The following is a 13,096-nucleotide window of genomic DNA, read 5'->3' on the forward strand; positions in this document are numbered from 1 at the left end:
CGATCATCTAATTCGTGATGGCGTCCGTAAAATTTACCATTTTGAACACTTGGTTTAATAGCTACCTTGTAAGCAGCAACTCTCTATCAAGGAAATCATGATAAGAAATACATGCGTGTGCATATCGTATCAATTGGGAGGTATTTACTCCGTATGCAGGCGCTGCTGGAATGTTGCTACATAGAAATGGAAAGTCAAATACTTAATGTGAAAGTGTTAGCCTATTGCCTATGATTTAAGCTTAATGTCCAATTTCACTCATTTTTATATATGCGTATTATGTGCAATATATGCACGGCTGCCTATGATTGCTTATATCAACTTATCAACAATATTACTGCGGTTATTTATTTCTGTCAACAATCCTATCATGTTTTCTTATTAAGGTACCCCCTAGTTACTTATATCCAAATGTTCAGCTGAAATAAACAGCTCGAAAGATGTCACTTGTGGATTCCAATCTACTAAGTTTACCTTATATTTCAGTGTTGTTCTTTTACTCAATCAATGTTTTCTATGAAGTATTTTATTAAATGTTGTTTGTTAGTCTTCTTTCCTTTCGCCATAGTGTTGTTTGTCATCGTTATTTATTGCTTTCTTGGCATCTTCTTTTCATTTTTTTCTGATAATATTTTCTTGCATATAAATTCTACATTCATTCAAAACACAACGTTAAAAGTAAATTACCTATACATTTGGGTTCGTTAACAGATATGTTGCTCTAAATCAGAGTGCAATACTATGTCTCCAGATTTTACATGGCTTTCCTTAGCCATAATTCACACCAAAGTCAACTTTAGATTAACAAATGTGCACAACTGTCAATTTTACCTATCGTATATTTTACAACTTAAAAAATTTTCTTTTAGGATGGACCAGCCATTTATGTATGACTGACTTAAACGAGTGTATAGCAGCAACAAATCTATGTAATTCTGGAAATTGCACCAACACAGTCGGTAGTTACCACTGTACATGTCCGCTTGGAACTTACGGTAAACAATGTGATATAGCAGAGACATGTGATAGTCATCCCTGCAAAAATGGAGCTACATGTAAACCTGGAAGCAGTAATACTATTTCATGTAAATGCATATCTGGGTATTCAGGAACGAGATGTGAAATTAGTCCTCATCAGAAATCAACAAAATACCAGGCCACATCTACAACGAAACATATAACAATTCAGCATTGCCCTAAAAACTGTAATGGAAGGGGAAGATGTAGCCACGGAAAATGTTTGTGTAATGGAGCTTGGACTGGAATTGACTGTTCTCAAATTAATCACTGCAGCCGAAATCCATGTAAGAATCAAGGGAAATGTAACAATAATGCAACAGGACATACATGTAATTGCACCACGCAGTGGACTGGTAATAATTGTGAAAATCGTGAGTATTGCTCAATATCGCCATGTGTGCATGGTCACTGCACAAATGAGCGGACTTCATTTTCTTGTGCATGCAGCAAAGGCTGGACAAGTACAAAATGTGATGTTCAGGACTACTGTTCCACTAACCCATGTCAGCATGGAAGTCGGTGTCAAAATCACGGACATACTTACCAGTGTAAGTGTCCTTCTGACTGGACCGGGAAAAACTGTAGTACTAGAAATTACTGTTCCGGTTCTCCATGTCAGCATAATAGTACATGTTCAAATGGAGCTAATACATACTCATGTGTGTGTACGAAAGGATGGACTGGGAAGAATTGTAGCAGTCCAGATTTCTGTTCGGGAAAACCTTGTCAGCATTACGGATCTTGTGCCAATATAGGAAACTCTTATTCGTGTAAATGTCGTAATGCATATACCGGAAAAAATTGTGAGCAGTGGAATTATTGTTCTAGTACTCCATGTCATAACAAAGGCACATGCGCAAACAAGGGACAGACATTCACTTGTACATGTACATCGCCATGGGTAGGCAAACAATGTGACAAAAAGGATCAATGTGCCAGTTCACCTTGTAATCATAACAGCACATGTACAGTCAGTAGAAGAACATTTTCTTGTTCTTGTTCTAATGGGTGGATGGGTACTACTTGTGATAAAAGGGATTATTGTTCAAGTCGACCCTGCAAAAATGGTGCAATATGTTCAAATAATGGTACATCGTACACATGTGCCTGTCACACTAGCTGGACTGGACAAAATTGTCAAACGAAAAATTACTGTTTCTCTAATCCATGTAAAAATAAAGCGGAATGCTTGAATAAGGGAGGTAAATTCTTGTGTAAATGTAAACCAGGATGGATTGGAAATACATGCGAAGTTTTAGATCACTGTTCAAGCCATCCATGTCTTAATAATGCACATTGTACAAACAAAGGAAGCGGGTTTTCCTGCGCTTGTTTATCTGGATATCTTGGACAGACATGTGAACAGAAAGATTTTTGTGCAAGTTCCCCTTGCTTAAATGCAGGTAATTGTACTAACAACAAATCTTCATACGTATGTCATTGTCTAAATAGATTCATGGGTCAGAGATGTGAACAGATAAATCACTGTGTATCTAGTCCATGCAAAAACGGGGGTCATTGTCTGAACAGTGCAAGAAATTATCAATGTAGGTGTACAAATGGTTGGTCTGGACCAACTTGTCTTTTGGAAACACAATGTCATGCGAATACATGTCATGGTCATGGTAGATGTGCAGTCAGTAATAATAAACCTGTGTGTACATGTAGTAAAGGATGGCGTGGTGATACGTGTGATACAATAGATCATTGTTCCAGTCATCCATGTCAACATCAAGGTACTTGCAGAAATAATGGAAACACTTTTTCGTGTAATTGTACTAAAGGATGGAGAGGTAATACATGTACTACTACTGACCATTGTTCTAATAATCCGTGTAAAAATTCGGGGAAATGTAATAACTCAAGACACGGGTTCATGTGTCATTGTTCTGATGGCTGGGGTGGTACAACATGTCTAACAGAGACAAAATGTCATACTAATACATGTCATGGTCATGGTGTATGTCGTGTCAGGAATAATAAACCTATGTGTAGCTGTAGTCCAGGGTGGCGTGGCGCTACATGTGAATCAGTAGATCATTGTTCCAGTCATCCCTGTCAAAACCATGGTACGTGTACAAACAAAGGAAATGCATACTCTTGTAATTGTACTAAAGGATGGATTGGCTCTACTTGTATTACTGTTGATCATTGTTCTAATAATCCGTGTAAAAATTCTGGAAAATGTGGCAACTCAAGGAATGGTTTCACGTGTCAGTGTTCTGATGGTTGGAGTGGAACAACTTGTCTTACAGAGACAAAATGTCATACTAAAACATGTCAGGGTCATGGGAGTTGTCAAGTCAAGAATAATAAACCTGTGTGTAGCTGTATTACAGGATGGCATGGTGCTACATGTGATTCAGTAGATCATTGTTCCAGTCATCCCTGTCAAAACCATGGTACTTGTACAAACAAAGGAAATGCATACTCTTGTAATTGTACTAAAGGATGGATTGGCTCTACTTGTATTACTGTTGATCATTGTTCTAATAATCCGTGTAAAAATTCTGGAAAATGTGGCAACTCAAGGAATGGTTTCACGTGTCAGTGTTCTGATGGTTGGAGTGGAACAACTTGTCTTACAGAGACAAAATGTCATACTAAAACATGTCATGGTCATGGCAGTTGTCTAGTCAGGAATAATAAACCTATGTGTAGCTGTAGTACAGGATGGCGTGGTGCTACATGTGATTCAGTAGATCATTGTTCCAGTCATCCCTGTCAAAACCATGGTACTTGTACAAACAAAGGAAATGCATACTCTTGTAATTGTACTAAAGGATGGATTGGCTCTACTTGTATTACTGTTGATCATTGTTCTAATAATCCGTGTAAAAATTCTGGAAAATGTGGCAACTCAAGGAATGGTTTCACGTGTCAGTGTTCTGATGGTTGGAGTGGAACAACTTGTCTTACAGAGACAAAATGTCATACTAAAACATGCCAGGGTCATGGTGTATGTCGTGTCAGGAATAATAAACCTATGTGTAGCTGTAGTACAGGATGGCGTGGTGCTACATGTGATTCAGTAGATCATTGTTCCAGTCATCCCTGTCAAAACCATGGTACGTGTACAAACAAAGGAAATGCATACTCTTGTAAGTGTACTAAAGGATGGATTGGCTCTACTTGTATTACTGTTGATCATTGTTCTAATAATCCGTGTAAAAATTCTGGAAAATGTGGCAACTCAAGGAATGGTTTCACGTGTCAGTGTTCTGATGGTTGGAGTGGAACAACTTGTCTTACAGAGACAAAATGTCATACTAAAACATGTCAGGGTCATGGGAGTTGTCAAGTCAGGAATAATAAACCTGTGTGTAGCTGTAGTACAGGATGGCGTGGTGCTACATGTGATTCAGTAGATCATTGTTCCAGTCATCCCTGTCAAAACCATGGTACGTGTACAAACAAAGGAAATGCATATTCTTGTAATTGTACTAAAGGATGGATTGGCTCTACTTGCATTACTGTTGATTATTGTTCTAATAATCCGTGTAAAAATTCTAGAAAATGCACTAACACACAAAATGGATTCACGTGTCATTGTTCAGATGGTTGGAGTGGTACAACATGTTTAACAGAAATAAAATGTCATACTATCACATGTCAGGGTCATGGTGTATGTCATGTCAGGAATAATACACCTGTGTGTACCTGTAGTACAGGATGGCGTGGTGTTAAATGTGATACAGTAGATCACTGTTCCAGTCATCCATGTCAACATCAAGGTACTTGTTTAAATAAAGGAAATTCTTACTCTTGTAATTGTACTAAGGGTTGGATAGGGACAACATGTACTTCGATTGATCATTGTGCTAATAATCCGTGTAAAAATTCGGGTAAATGCAGAAATTCCGGAAAAAGTTACGCATGTCAATGTGTTGATGGTTGGAGAGGATCAATATGCCAGACAGAAACAAAATGTCATACAAGCACATGTCATGGTCATGGTGAATGTCATGTCAGGAATAATATACCTGTGTGTACCTGTTATACAGGATGGCGTGGTGATACATGTGAAACAGTAGATCATTGTTCCAGGCATCCCTGTCAACATCAAGGTACTTGTACAAATAAAGGAAACACTTTCTCTTGTAATTGTACTAAAGGATGGATTGGCTCAACATGTAGTACTGCTGATCATTGTGCTGGTAATCCGTGTAAAAATTCTGGTCAATGCAGTAACACAAAAAATAGATTCACGTGTCATTGTTCTGATGGTTGGAGTGGTACAACATGTTTAACAGAAACAAAATGTCATACTCATACCTGTCACGGTCATGGTGGATGTCATGTTGGGAATAATATACCTGTGTGTACCTGTAGTACGGGATGGCGTGGTGGTACATGTGATACAGTAGATCATTGTTCTAGTCATCCATGTCAACATCAAGGTACTTGTACAAATAATGGAAACTCTTACTCTTGTAATTGTACTAAGGGTTGGATAGGGACAACATGCACTACGGTTGATCATTGTTCTAATAATCCGTGTAAAAATTCTGGTCAATGCAGAAATTCAGGAAAAAGCTACACATGTCAATGTATTGATGGTTGGAGTGGTACAACATGTCTAACGGAGACAAAATGTCATACTAATACCTGTCATCGTAATGGTAGATGTCATATCGGGAATAATAAACCTGTTTGTAGCTGTAATACGGGATGGCGTGGTTTATCATGTGATACAGTAGATCATTGTTCCAGTCATCCCTGTAAACATCAAGGTACTTGTACAAATAATGGAAACACTTTTTCGTGTTATTGCACTAAAGGTTGGATTGGTAAAACATGCACTGATACTGATCATTGTTCAACTACTCCTTGTAAAAATTTGGGACAATGTAGCAATACGGCAAATAGTTTCAGATGTCAATGTTCTACTGGTTGGAATGGAGCAACATGCGAAACAGAAATAGAATGCCATACCAATACTTGTAACAACCATGGAACATGTATAAACAATCAGAATAAACCTGTGTGTACCTGTAGTAAAGGCTGGCGGGGTGAGTTCTGTTCCGATGTAGATCATTGTTCCAGTCATCCATGTCAACATCGAGGTTCTTGCACAAATGATGGAAATAACTTCTTATGTCATTGCACCCAGGGATGGATGGGGAAAACATGCACTGATATTGATCATTGTGCCAGTAGTCCATGTAAAAATTTGGGAACATGTAGTAATTCAGGAAATAATTTCAGATGTCATTGTAGTGATGGTTGGAGTGGTACAACATGTCTTACTGAGGTAAAATGTCATACTAGTACATGTCAAAATAATGGACATTGTTTAGTAAAAAATGGTTACCCTACGTGTACATGTACCAGTGGTTGGACTGGATCTCGATGTTCAGATAAAGATTATTGCATTTCAAATAAGTGTAAAAATAGTGAAAAATGTGTTAATAATAAAATAGGATATGCATGTACATGTTTAGCTGGATGGAGTGGAACGTTTTGCGAACATGAAATGGGATGCCATCAGAACACTTGTAATGGTCATGGTAGTTGTAATGAGAATGAAAATTCATTTGATTGTTCTTGCAATGATACCTGGACAGGAGATCGATGTCAGATCAAAGATTACTGCCTGCTAAATCCTTGTGTAAACGAAGGTACATGTACAAATACAACACAAGGTCCGTCTTGCTCCTGTAAACAAGAATATTTTGGAACAAAATGTGAAAACGTACGTACTACTTTTGTATCTACTACAAAACAAACCACTACCAGTGCAACGTCAGCATTTAAAACTACAACAATGGCTTTGGTTCCGTCTTCGAAAACAAAACAACCAGTAGAAAGTACAACTCAACAACAATCCACTACACGTTCAACAATCACAAGTCAACCAACAATAGTAACGACAAGTAGGAGTACAACAATCACAAGTCAACCGATAACTACAACAAGTAAGAGTACAACAATCACAGATCAACCAATAACTAGTACAAGTAAGAGTACACCAATTACAAGTCAACCAACAAAAATTACGACGAGTAAGAGTACAACAATTACGAGTGAACGGACAATTACGACCAGTCAGAGTACTATCAAGAGTCAACCAACAACAATTCCAACCAGTCAGAGTACAACAACCACAAGTCAACCAACAAAAAATCCGACCAGTCAGAGTACAATAGTCACAAGTCAACCAACAACACTTACGACAAGTAAAGATCGTGTTCAAGAATCCACCACAGATGAACATTCCACAAGTCAACCAACAACAGGTTTAAGGAAAATTACTAATCTGTCTACCTCAAGTAGCAGTTCTGTAGAAGAATCTACCACAAATATACTTACTACAAACCAACCAACAACCCGAGCCAGGCCCTCGACAAATCTTTCCCCTGCAATTAGTGGTCGTGTGAAGGAATCCACCACAATTGTGCATTCTACAAGTCAACCAACAACTGGTACCACACATTCGTCTACAATGTCTTCTACGACGATTCCATCGACATCTATAAATATTCTGCATACAACTTCAGCAAAAGTTCTTACAGAAATCCAATCCACGACAACTCAAGGAAAACTGAAATCGACACCGTTTACAGCTAACCCAGATGCAACAAAAAAAGTTGGTAAGTTTGTTAAGAAAAAATAATAATATATTCTTGCATAATAAGATTAAATGCAAATTAAACTTTGTTCGTCATCATATTATATAATTAGATGAAATTTAGTTAAAAGTAAGGCTAAATGTTTGGACGAAAAAATAAATACTGGAAATATTGACATAATCATAATTCATAGAGCTGAAAATTTGCTTAATTGTGAAATGAAGAATCAGCATTTTAATAAAAAGAAAGAAATACAAACTGAATTCCTTTCCTCTTTTAATTCTTATTTTAAATGCAGGGCAAGAATATTTTTTTCATTTCATGACATTATTAAGTTCTCAGCAAGTTTTTCCTATACCATTTACCCGTTCACACCAATGTTTACATAGTTTGGGGGTTTTACCGTTACAATCATGGACCTCGTCGTTTAATGGTCATAACTTAAGCTTTTTCAGATGATGGTACCCTTTGTGTATGTCAAAGATTTATTTTCCAGGCGTTCATGCAACGCTGCAGTTCAAAGGAGTTGTAAATGGCAATGCCCATGGACAAACCATGAATGAAATTTTGATAGGGATAACAAACCTTTTACAGGATAAAAGCTGTAAGAAAGTAGAAGTGGAATACCTGAACAAACAAGAGGATATGAGGTATGTGTTGATGATTGCTCTTTGTTCGATATCATTTTCTGTTAATGAATTTCCAAAAAAAAACTTCGGTAATATGAATTAATTTGGAATAATTTGGAAAAGCTCTTTCATTTTATTTCTTTGTCAATTACCGAGAGTGATCATCTGTAGCAGAAAATCTTGGATAGCTAAAATCAAATTAAAATTCCTGTTATCTTACTGTTCTCCGTATGAAAAACAAATCCTTGCTACCTCAATGAGATAATGTTATTAAATATAAATAAAATGAAATTAACAAGGTTTTTATTTCTTTCTACGCATGTTTTGAACATATTTTGTAAAAAGAAATAATCAATATTTCCGTTTTTATACATGTAGTGAATATATTTTTTTCGTATTCTACTTGGCTTGAACATGTTTTTTTTTGTTGTTTTTTTTATCAAATTAAGACGAAATGGTATGAACTAAATATAGTTTTCATTATATACATGAACTGTGCATTTTATTTTTATACATTTATTGAACATTTTTTATAGATGTATTGAACACATGCGTCCTTTTAATACATATTTAAAACATATTTTTCAGTGACAAGACAACAAGCGTATCTGTGAGAGTGAAATGTGATCGAACATATTTAACAACAGAAATGTTAAACGACAAATTCAAAAATATCTCCGAGAAAGATTTACAAGCCACTTTCCCTCTTCCAATGATCACTAAGAAAACAGAGACCAAGCCACAGACGTCAGACAAGGTAAAGTAAACAGAGACCAAGCCACAGACGTCAGACAAGGTAAAGTAAACAGAGACCAAGCCACAGACTTCAGACAAGGTAAAGTAAACAGAGACCAAGCCACAGACGTCAGACAAGGTAAAGTAAACAGAGACCAAGCCACAGACTTCAGACAAGGTAAAGTAAACAGAGACCAAGCCACAGATGTCAGACAAGGTAAAGTAAACAGAGACCAAGCCACAGACGTCAGACAAGGTAAAGTAAACAGAGACCAAGCCACAGACGTCAGACAAGGTAAAGTAAACAGAGACCAAGCCACAGACGTCAGACAAGGTAAAGTAAACAGAGACCAAGCCACAGACGTCAGACAAGATAAAGTAAACAGAGACGAAGCCACAGACGTCAGACAAGGTAAAGTAAACAGAGACCAAGCCACAGACGTCAGACAAGGTAAAGTAAACAGAGACCAAGCCACAGACGTCAGACAAGGTAAAGTAAACAGAGACCAAGCCACAGACGTCAGACAAGGTAATGTAAACAGAGACCAAGCCACAGACGTCAGACAAGGTAAAGTAAACAGAGACCAAGCCACAGACTTCAGACAAGGTAAAGTAAACAGAGACCAAGCCACAGACGTCAGACAAGGTAAAGTAAACAGAGACCAAGCCACAGACGTCATACAAGGTAAAGTAAACAGAGACCAAGCCACAGACTTCAGACAAGGTAAAGTAAACAGAGACCAAGCCACAGACTTCAGACAAGGTAAAGTAAACAGAGACCAAGCCACAGACTTCAGACAAGGTAAAGTAAACAGAGACCAAGCCACAGACGTCAGACAAGGTAAAGTAAACAGAGACCAAGTCACAGACGTCAGACAAGGTAAAGTAAACAGAGACCAGCCACAGACGTCAGACAAGGTAAAGTAACGGGAGTTCAATTTATAATCCTATAATGTCAAGAAAATGTTGTTCAAGACATGGTACTATTTCCTGCATACACATTTTGACAAACATTTACTCAAATTTGATTGTCAAGGCCAAAATATTAAGGAATCCGACACACTTTACAAACTGTTGAAAGCCCGAAACAACTCAAATCTGAATCATGACTATTTTAACACGGCACATCTGCACAGTTTTGTGACGACAAAGGAATTCCAAAATAGGTTATCTTAATATACTTTTTCTGTTTTGTATTTTAATTTGTTTAAAGTTGATTGTCTTATTCTATAATTATCTCTCATATTGTATTGCAATAATAATAATTCTACACAACGACACCATATACATATTGTCATAATGTCTACATAGCCTATAATCAATGTATGTAATGTTCAATATAACGTACACAAGCAGGCTAGTAATGGACTTCCGGTGATAGCTATGTCTGCACGATACTTTAAAGCAGGAAAGTAATGGACTTCTGGTGATAGCCATGTCTGCACGATACTTGTTAACTAGACTCGCTTGGAGGGTATGTTACAGTACTCCAGTTTGTGATTAATTATATTTCAGGCATTAAACATATAACTTTCTGATAATATATAATTCATTAACACTGAATGTCTTTTTGCAGTCGTGGGCGTCGTCGAATTGGCAGATACTTGTTGGTGTCCTTGTGGGAGCATCTGTAGTTATTGTCGCCTTCATTGTAGCAAAGAAATATTTCACGTAAGAAAAAATGTAAACTTATCATATAATGATCGTAGTGAGTATTAAAAGAAGATGGCGAAACAACTCTCCACAAGAGACCAAATGACACAAAAATTAACAACTATAGATCATTGTAGTGTATCGGGGATAATAAATTCAATTTTCAATTGTGCAAATTAAAAAAAAAATTGCTTTATCATTTTAAACTGTTATTGCCTGAAAATGACCTGAACAGCTGCGAGTCTTTCGTAGCTAACTGATTGACTAAAAACTACTACAAAGTCTTGAGTAGGGATATGCTTCGAAAATGTAGGAAGATCATATTTTTTTTCCTTTGAGTATAGTTATGCAAGAATGGAATATTTTACTTTCGATTTTGATTGTGCTATCAAAGAAATCAATTCACATGTGTTTCGAAGGAACTTTCATCCCACTTGGATTTTACGACAATGCTGCATTATTTTCTTTAACACAACTGTTAATAGCTTTCAGACCTTATTGTTTCATTTTATTCATCGCATTTTTTTTAATTTATTTTTTAAATCATGTTTAAATCAATTCTTGCTAGCTCAATTTGAAGGGTTTGTTTTCCATAAAAAATATGCATATTGTCTAAATCCCTTCTTTTCACAATTTCATCACAATTTTAATTGAGTTTTAATAACGAGTAACTGAAAGTAAAGTTTTCCATTGTTTGCAGGAAACATAACAGTACGACAGACGTATTAGATGATATGGTGCTTGTTGGCCAAAATAATTACAGCCAAAATGACATATCTCCTTCTGGAACATTCACGTACTCTGAAAAATTATAATGTAAGATTTAAGTAGAATTTTCAAATAGTTTTTCAAAGTGGCGTAGAATTTGGGGTAATATTTTTTAATAATTCTAACAAAGTTATACGTACATATTTTGATTTGTGTTAACATAGAAAGAGACACATATACAAAATTCATACATATTAGATATATAAGAGAAATATATTTTTGGGTTATTTCCTCGTATTTTAATTTAGTTTATAAGTAAAATTATTTGTTTTAGAGTTACTGTTGACCTATAATGTATATATAAAAAGAAGAAACGGTATGATTGCCAATAAGACCTATAATGGTTTACTTTTACAAACTGTGATTTGGATGGAGATATCTCATTGGCTCTCGCACCAAATCTTCTTATATCTATTTACTATAGAATTGTTCTCAATTTGTGAAGGTGGATAATAACTATCTAACTGTAAATACAAGATGTAAACTATGTCGATAGTATATATACGTAGAGATAAAAATATTTGAGATCTTATCTAAATTCATCACCAATTAATAACTTTTTTGTTTTCTTAGCTAATGTCACCGAAGATAACGAAATGTTCACCTCTTAAAAGTCGGTTACATGATGTTCAACTAATAAATAAAATTCATATGAAAATTAAAAATTACATCAGTTAATACTTAAAACAGAAAATATACACGCTAATAAATTGTGCATATACAAGTGAACATGTTTTGGGACTGTGGAGAGAGATATGGGGCATCTCAGATAATCTTTGTCGGCAAGTGAGTCAATACTGAGGGGGGAAAATGAAAAATTAGATATTTTATTCGTTGGAATGCAATGATTATTGCTTAAAAAATAAATCTTACTTTTTAAGAAACTCTTAAGAAATAAACTGAATGACTGACCAATTTTCCAAGTGAGATAACTTTATGTACGCACAAATGTTTTCAATTTGCGTTAAAATCAAACTTTGTACTGTTTCAAACCAAATCAATTGAATTTTACACTAGTGTTGTAGGGGGTGAACACAAAAGCGCTTCAATACCAGTTTTTCATCTCTAAAAGCATTTGGTATAGATGTTGAACCCAAAAAATGTTATAAAAATAAGTTTATCTTATGTTCAGAAAATCATTTTAATCATTTTATTTAAATCTGTTCAAATTTGAAATCCGTATGTTTGTATATAGTACTTGATACTCACTATAATAAATATGTTTTTCAATAAATTTTTCAATAAAAAAAATCACATTTTTCTCGAAGTTTTGGGAAATTCTATTGCATATTTATATTAGTTTCAACCCAACTCTGATGTCACTATTTAGAATAACTACCAGCAAGAATTTCTGAATTACGGAAAACTTATAGCATACAATGTTTTTTTTTTCTACAGGGCCTAATTATTTCCATGTTATGTTTTACAGCAAAAGAAGATCGTATGATATTAGAATACTAGATGACTGCGAGTACGAATTAGATAATCAACAAAACGGAGGAACAAAATTTACAAACTTTGATTAAAATAACTTTCCTTTATTTTTCATGAATCTACTATGCGTATAGATATAATTTTTTATTTGAATTTAATTATGTACCATATTATTTTCCATGTGCATTATTACTTTTTGTAACGACCCAATAGTAACTTTATTAATCTTTTTTTTAAATAAAAATTTTGAAACGAAATATGGTTGTATAGATAAGTTTAAATGTT

General features: G+C 35.4%; 1 protein-coding gene across 1 annotated transcript; it reads left to right on the forward strand.

The window, feature by feature from the left end:
* The first annotated feature begins 879 nt into the window (after nucleotides 1-879).
* On the forward strand, nucleotides 880-13,068 carry LOC139511139 (neurogenic locus Notch protein-like). The gene is made up of 6 exons (XM_071297713.1): nucleotides 880-7,613; nucleotides 8,089-8,242; nucleotides 8,810-8,978; nucleotides 10,533-10,627; nucleotides 11,310-11,425; nucleotides 12,807-13,068. Exons 1-5 carry the CDS (start codon nucleotides 890-892, stop codon nucleotides 11,422-11,424), a joined length of 7,257 nt encoding a protein of 2,418 aa, XP_071153814.1. The 5' UTR covers nucleotides 880-889; the 3' UTR covers nucleotide 11,425; nucleotides 12,807-13,068.
* The last annotated feature ends 28 nt before the right edge of the window (nucleotides 13,069-13,096 follow it).

Source organism: Mytilus edulis, chromosome 2 (assembly GCF_963676685.1).
Source record: "Mytilus edulis chromosome 2, xbMytEdul2.2, whole genome shotgun sequence".
NCBI lineage: Eukaryota > Metazoa > Mollusca > Bivalvia > Mytilida > Mytilidae > Mytilus > Mytilus edulis.

What these genes read in the sequence shown, in the direction of transcription:
- LOC139511139 (XM_071297713.1), top strand. Translation starts at nt 890, where the DNA reads ATGACTGACTTAAACGAGTGTATAGCAGCAACAAATCTATGTAATTCT. An exon ending in AGCCACAGACGTCAGACAAG is followed by an intron (nt 8,979 to 10,532) that starts GTAAAGTAAACA and finishes GTCTTTTTGCAG; the next exon opens with TCGTGGGCGTCGTCGAATTG. An exon ending in GTAGCAAAGAAATATTTCAC is followed by an intron (nt 10,628 to 11,309) that starts GTAAGAAAAAAT and finishes CATTGTTTGCAG; the next exon opens with GAAACATAACAGTACGACAG.